Genomic DNA, 7,837 nt, shown 5'->3' with positions numbered 1-7,837 from the left:
CGCCCTGGCCCCAAAGTCTACCTTCAGCATTCCCTGGGGACCTTCTTGCTCCATTCCCTTGCTGTTCCTCTGCACTGCCCCAGTGCTTCGCCTCAGTGTGGCAGGAACAGATCGAGTGCAATTCCCACACTGTGTCTCTGGTGTTGCCCCTCAGGGCCATGAAGACCCCTTGTCTTACAGACTAGATTATCTATACACTTACTTCCTGGGGTCCTTCAGGAATTTGGGAGGCCTGTGTTTATATTTTCTCCCTCCACTTTTTTTTAAAGGATTCTGAAGAGTCTTGTAGAAACCTAGTCCCTGTACGAAAGGTGGTGTACAATGTCCTCAATGAACTGGAGAAGACATTTGACCTGCCGCTTCTGGAAGCATTGTTCAGCGAGGTCAACCTGATGGAGTACCCTGGCCTCACTGACATTCACAGGAGCTTCACAACCGGTAATTAGTCACCCCTCTTTGGAGATCCTGGGGCATTTCCCCTCTATTTCCATTCTTGCTCGAGTCCCAGCACTGAGCTGAACAGGGGGACAAAGTACTTAACAAAACGTATGTCGTGAGGCTGCTTGCAACTTACGGTCCAGAGGCTGATGCCTAAACTCTCTAAGGTCTGGTTGGCGGGGCATTTAGATTCAGGAGACAATCAGAAGCACCTGGCATCAGCTTTACTTAGAAGGACATCGGACAGGAAACCTCAGGCCAGCAGGTCACCAACCCTGTTCCTCTTCACGGGCATCCTTGTTGTCCACTTAACAGGCAAGAGGAGAGCTCCCCGCAGGCCTCCTCGATAATCATTTCCTGTTTGCAGTTTTCAGGGAGATTTCCCCCTTGATTCCTTGGATGTGGGCTTCTTTTATGGCTCTTTGGAAACCCGTCCTCCTCTCTGACTGCACGGAGTTCTAAGCTTCCTCTTTCTTAGTCTCATTTTTGAAAGCTGGCGGGGCCTTCTGGGTGACACGTGCTGATCTCTGTGTGATCTAACCCTGTCCCTCAGGGATTGCTGTGTTTGTTTCCTTAGTTTGAACTACCCCAGCACATTTCACTTCTATTTTTTATTTGGACATATGTTTCCCTACATCTGATCACTTTTAAAGTGGGCACATACTGCATTCAACATTCCCACAGCTCCTTTATTCTTGCATCTTTAGGGGTGACTTTCTGAATAGCAGGCCTCCAGGATCCCTGTTAGGGTGTTCCCTTGGCTGTCCCAGAGCGCGAGGACCGAACTTCAGGTCACATGAAGCTCTCTGAGTTTGAGGGACCTAAGAGCTGGGAGATCCTCAAACTCCCACTGCCATCGAGTTGATGCCGACTCACGGTCACCCTGTCGGACCGCGGGATGGGAGTTTTCGAGACTGTAGCTCTTTATAGGAGTAGAAAGCCCGTCTTTCTCACTTGGAGCAGCTGGTGGTTTCGAACTGCTGATCTTTTAGTTAGCAGCCCCACAGCCAAGCACGACGCCACCAGGGCCCCTGGATGTGTGGTGGTGAGGTTTAGTCTCTGCTGGAGATCTCTCATTGCCCTTTCCTTCCTCTCTTCAGTGATCAAAGAGAAAATCTGTTTCCAAGAAATAGAGAAAGAAGGAAAGCCTGGCATCCAAGCAAGCCTCGAGGAAGGTAATTTGAGCTGGATCAAAGAAGATCTGTCTCATGAAGGGGGAAAGGATCTGAGGGGCCTGCGCCCCGGTGTGGGGAGGGGATGTGGGATCAGAGAAGGGATTCTGGGGGCCATGGTGAAGGCAGGGAGGACTTGGGTTTGTGTGAGGAGCATCTAACTGTGAAACCCCAGAGCTCAGGGCCGTTGGCTCAAAGAAAGAGGAACTGAAGGTGTCAGTGGTTGAGACTGATCACTGTGAAGACTTGGTAGTCTTAAGGATTTAGAAGGGTCCCTATGAACTTGAGGGTCTACATTCCTGGCTCATGGTCTCTGTGAAAGAAAAGACCAGAAGCAGGGACTGAATGAAATACGGAAGGTGTTCTTTTAAGAGCCAGAAGGCTGGGAGGGGGAATGGGTAGCAGAGAAGATGGGAGGAAGTGTGCCAGGGGAGGGGCAGAGGATGGGGGGGGGACAGAGGGGAAGGGGGGAGAGGACAGTAATCATGATAACAAACAGCTCACGCTCACTGAACATTTAATTCCCTGTTAGTTGTGGATTTTGCCCTCACCATTGCCCTCTGGGCATAGTATTGTTAGATATAGCAGGTGTAAATACCTCCATTCTTGACTTCCCATGAGAAATAATTCACACTGAAGCCTGGTTTGTGATCCAAGCGGGTTTTTATCCAGGACAGAAGAAGTTTCAGGTTTTAAAGTCACTCAACACAGGCAATCTTGGGGGATGGCACGCCCACACATGGTAGCCTGCGACCAGAGCCACCACCACTTGGCCTATTGGGCACAGGGCAGGAGCTAATGCCACCTGGGTTCTTTGACAAGCAATGGTACAATATTAAATTGTTCAAAGTATTGCCAACTTAAGGCATTAATTTTAAGAAGAAGAAGGAGAAAAAGAGGGGTGGTCTCAAAGTCAAGGTATTTGAGGGCTCTGGCTGGGAGGCATGGTCAAATGTCTTGGTTGACCCCATTGGCTGAATTAAGCGCCCCAGGGCTTAGTTTGTGCCACGCAGTTAGTCTTTATGCTGGCTAAGGGCTCACCTGATTCTCTTCCAACCTCTTCTAAGGCACCTTTAAGCACATGGAGGGACCACCCCTGCCCCTGTTTCTTGCTACCGAACAGTAAGACTTATTTGCTTAATCAAGAGGGACCATACACACTATGAACAATTTTTAAAAGCCGACTAACCCTGACTGCAGGGACCCTATGTGGCAGAGCAGAACTGCCCCCTGGTTTCCAAAGCTGCCATCTTTACTGAAGCACACGCTCACATCGTTCTCCGACAGAGGGCCTGGTGGGTTAGAACCACTGACCTTTCCATTCGTAGCAAAGTTCTTAACCACTACATCCCCAGAGCCCCTTCATGAGGCATCTACCTGAGGTCAATTGAGCAAAGAAAAACCCAGGCATAAAAGATAAAAAATTGAAACAAAAATGGAGAAATACGTATGAAGAGGAGAATGTGTTGCTTTGGGTTGACTAGAGAAACAAATTCATAGACACCCTGTATTAGTCTAAGTACTTTGGAGAAACAAATCCACGGCGACTCACGTATAAGAGAGAGTTTTATGCAAAGAAAATGTGCATCACGAAAACACCCCAACCTAATGCTGCCCAAGCCCACAAGTCCAACATTAACCCATACCCGATACCAGTCCACAAAGTCCTCCACCTCACAAAACAGAGGCAATGATGCCGACTGCAGGAGGAAAGCTGAGTCCGTGAATGTGTAAGCATCTCAGCTCTGGCAAGGGTCTCCACACGGCTGCTCCAGCACCCAGGACTGCATCGGGATAGATCCATGCGGCTTCTCCTTGGGGATGTCTTGTAGGAAATCAATCTTGCAAGCTGAAGCAGGGAACTGCTAAGGCAGCTGCACCCGATGCAACCATCACAAAACAAGAGACCCGAGAACTAGAAAGGCCGAGGCTCACCACCCATTTATCCCTCCGCCTTTCAACCAGCACCACATGTGATTATTGGCCAGGCTGGCACAATTAACTAACTCACACCCATATGTGTATAAGAAAGAGCTTTATATAGAGTAATTTATTATATATTAAGAAAACATACCAGGCCACTCCAGATCAAGTCCATAAATCCGATATTAGCCCATATGTCCAATACCGGTCCATAAATTCCTCTTTAGACTCATGCAACACATGCAATGATGCTGAATGCAGGAAGATCACAGGCCAGTGGGTGGAAAGTCTTGTGCATCTCAGCGCTGGCATGGGTCTCCACCGTGCCTCCTCCAGCTCCAGGGCTCTGGTTCCGTCAGCTGTCGCTCCATGTGGCTTGTTGACAGGAATGTCTCCCAGTGAGACTGTGTGTCTAACCTCAAGAAAGAATGATAGGAGTTCCCAGAATCCTCAGGAGAACGCCATGCCTACACAGCGGCCTCATTGGCTATGACCTGATTGACAGTCTAGACTCCACCCCTTCGCTCAGGTTGACAATAGATTATGTGACTGCCACAGAGAAACATCCAGGAAACAATGGGCTAGTTAGAGTGGGAGGAAGTGGAGAAGGATTAAACACTAAAATTCTGATGGAAAGTCCAAGAACAAAGATAGACTATGTTGAGGAAGGCTGTGGTAAAGGGGGAGTGGGGTGGCCAGAGAGTAATAGGACTTTTTAAGAACTCTAGCAGGTTACCAAGGAGTAGGAGTAACTCTGGGGGCAAAGGCAGGTGCCCTGTAGCTAGAGGGTCAGGGCAAACCAGTGTCCCATGGAGGACACTCAGAGGAGCTGGCCTGATGAGCTCCCTAGCCTCGTGTGCAGGTGACTCAGTCGCCCCACTCTAGGAGCTACAGCAGTCAGGTGGGATTCATTAGGTCCGGCGGGGTCTGTGTTGATAAAGGAGGAGATCTTTAATGCTAATGTTTTAAAGACTAAAAAGGGAATTGGGTTAGAACAATGGAACTCCTATGTCAACATCTGATATGAATTTCAAATTTCTGCTCCCCAGGAACTGGTGAAAACTCTCATCGCAGCCTGCCCTGGTTTCACGCAGATTCCTCGTCTCATGCTGGTTTGTCACTCTTGACTCAAATCTCAATTCTTGTTGGTTGCATCTTTGTATCCTGATTGCCCTGAATTTTCCCACTTTGTGTCTGCACATTCTCTCAGTTAAGGAGACTGGAGGGCTCTGTCTTCTGTGTTGCTAAGGAGGATGACTCCTTCCCTAACTCCTCAAACACACCTGCTACCTGGCCAGGGGGCTCTGGAGCTGGACTTGCCCAGGTGCCTGGCTATGCACTTAGCTGCCTCTGCCTTGCTTCTTCGATTGCTTTGATATTATGATATATTATGATATATGATATATGATATGATATATGATATATGATTGATATATGATATATTGATATTATGATATATTATGATATATTGCTACCTCGATGCTTTGATATTAATGGAGTGGCAGCCAATGCGGTGGTCACAGAGGAAGGAGCAATGGAGTGATGGGAGGGTCCCTTTGTGGGATCCGTTACAGGGCATCGAGAGCACCACTTGCCTCACCCATCACCAACACCATCACCCAGCAGCTACCCTCCAAGCACCAGATGGGCCACCACAAAGACCACTTGTAATTGAGTCACCAATTACTCCTGCTTGTAATTTCTGATCTTTCATTACTCCATAATACAAGTAATGTTAGCCAAAGCCAAGCCCAATACACTGCCATCAAGTTGATGCAACTCATAGTGACCCTATAGGGCAAGGTAGAACTGCCCTCGTGGATTTCTAAGACTGTAACTCTTTACGGGTGTAGAAAGCTCCATCTTTCTCCCAAGGAGTGGCTGATAGTTTCAAACTGCTGACCTTGCAGTTAGCAGCCTAACATGTAACCATAATGCCACCTGGGTTCTTTGACAAGCAATGGTACAATATTAAATTGTTCAAAGTATTGCCAACTTAAGGCATTAATTTTAATCATTTTATTTTGCTGATCCCAGATCCCAGATTGCATGCAATACTTCATTTAATCTTCCCAACAATTTAAAGATGCGGCCATTTTTTAGAGAGTTTGGGGATTTGTACAACTTCACCAAAATAAGAATTAGCATTGACTAAGTGCCATAAGGTAGGGTCAGAGCATGAACTCTAGTTGTACCCCAAATTCAAATTCTTCCCTTCTGATCTGGGCATATCTATTCTTTGCACCTCAGTTTCATCCCCTGTAATGCAGGTGTGATTGTGGCACCTGCATCCCAGGTCTGCAGTATCTTTAGAGTAAGTGAGGTGTGTATGAAGCACTCACAACCCTGTTGGTACTTCCTCCTTCTTAGGTGCCTTTGTTACTACTGCTCCATCGAATTATCATTGTCCTCTGTCGCTCTCTCTAGAGTCCCAGCATGTAACTGTAACAGTCAACTCTGGAATCTTCTTCTGTGTCGGAACCAGATGTTTCCTGTGGGTAAAATTATCCCCCAGACTAGAGAAGGATGTGCTCAAAGCAGCATCCACCTGGTGATCAAGAACGTAGAGGGGCCACCATTTCCCCACCATCGAGCACACTGGTCTCTAGGGAATTCTCTGTGTTACCCATGCTGCTCATGGGGAACTGAGCAACATTTCAAACTAGCACAATGACTATGTGCTCATCACTACACACTGCCATAACTATTTCACCATCCATCTGCCAGCTGGTCATACTGTGGTGGTTTGCAGGTTACTGTGACTCTGGAAACTATGCCACCAGTATTTAGAATACCAGCAGGGTCACCCGTGGCAGACAGGCTTCAGCAAAGCTTCCAGAGAGGAAGAAAGGCCTGGTGCTCTCCTTCTGAAAATCCTCCAAAAAATAAAGGGGAAAACCTCACTGCCATTGAGTTGATGCCGACTCATCTTGATGCGATAGGACAGGTAGAACTGCCCCTGCGGGTTTCTGAAATTGTAACTCTTCACAGAAGTAGAAAGCCCCATTTTTCTTCCTGAGAAAGTACCTGGTCATTTCAGACTGCTGATTCTGCAGTGAACAGCCTAACATGTAACCACGATGCCACCAGGGTGCTGATAATAAGCCAATGAGAATCTTACGGCTTATAAAAGACTATTGTCTGATAGAATGCTAGAATGGATGTATTGGATTGGGTATGAAATGGTAAAAAAAAAAAACCAAACTATTCTAGAAAAAAAGAGAATGAGGGCTCCTAGGGTCTGGTGGGGGAGGGAGGGACCAGAGGGAGCCGATATCAAGGAGTTCAAGAAAAAAGAAAATGTTTTGATACTGATCGTAGTAGCAATTGTACGATACTGCTTGATGTTATTGAAATATGTACTGTTATGCTATCCATGAGAACCCCCAATAAAATGATTAAAATATATATATGTAATATAAAAAGGTGATCCCCCTAAGTTGGAAGGCACTTGGACTACACAGAAATAGTCATGAAGATGGCATAAGGGCAGGCAATGATGCCCTTCTGCTGGGCATGAGTCAATGAGGGACGGATTCCCTCCACCGTTCTGCAGTCTGTGGAGCATAGCAAGCATTCCTCGACTGATTGATAATAGCATCATTGGTCACAAATTTATAAAATCCTCCAAGAATAATTCGTGCTGATTAATTATTTAATTAATTATTACTTAATTAATGATTGATGGCCAGGAAACAGTTTCAGAGGACCATTGCCTTACATTGTGATTTTTCATAGGGCCTTTGTAAATAAAGCCTCATTTTATCTTCACAAAAAAACTAGCTTATCCTTGGATTGTAGATGAGGAAACTGCAGCTGGTAATGTTTAGGACTGGGTTACAAAGTCCTTTGGAACCTAGCAAGATTCCAACTATCACCTGGATCACTGTAACTGGATAGAGAAGGGAAGAGAAATGAATGAACATCAAAAAAGAATGACGATCGCCGTGTAAGCTGTCGTAGGACTTTCAAGTCTTTTGTGGAGGAATAACTGTTCTCTCCCTTTGTAGCGCTTGTGGAACTAAAAAAGTCGCCCCCTTTGAGAAAAAGCCCTAGAAAAAGAGGTAAGAGAAAATCAGAAAGCTAAGGTTACAAATGAGCATTGTTTTCTCCATGATTGTCATTATAATGTTCTGCGCTTTCAAAGTAAAAGCAGAAATTCCTTTTCCTTTGTGCTAGTCTGGGACTTTAGAGAAACAAATCCACAGAAACTCATGTATAAGAGAGAGTTTTATATAAAGGTTAAGTGAGCACCAAGAAAACATCCCAATCCAGTCCTGCCCAAGCCCACAAGTCCAACATTA

General features: G+C 46.2%; 1 protein-coding gene across 1 annotated transcript in view; it reads left to right on the top strand.

Moving 5' to 3' along the window:
* Positions 1 to 7,837, top strand: part of LOC123522329 (nuclear autoantigen Sp-100-like) — a 32,266-nt gene that overhangs the window by 16,575 nt on the left and 7,854 nt on the right. The window contains exons 3-6 of the mRNA XM_045295658.1: positions 270 to 438; positions 1,539 to 1,613; positions 4,583 to 4,645; positions 7,544 to 7,597. Coding sequence (XP_045151593.1) covers positions 270 to 438; positions 1,539 to 1,613; positions 4,583 to 4,645; positions 7,544 to 7,597 — 361 coding nt within the window. The remainder of the gene's footprint in view (positions 1 to 269; positions 439 to 1,538; positions 1,614 to 4,582; positions 4,646 to 7,543; positions 7,598 to 7,837) is intronic.

This window comes from Echinops telfairi, unplaced genomic scaffold (genome assembly GCF_000313985.2).
Source record: "Echinops telfairi isolate 266 unplaced genomic scaffold, ASM31398v2 ScPeMD7_3;HRSCAF=10, whole genome shotgun sequence".
In the NCBI taxonomy this organism is placed as follows: domain Eukaryota; kingdom Metazoa; phylum Chordata; class Mammalia; order Afrosoricida; family Tenrecidae; genus Echinops; species Echinops telfairi.
The sequence above is the reverse complement of the archived record's forward strand: the minus strand, read 5'-3'. Positions and strand labels throughout refer to the sequence as shown.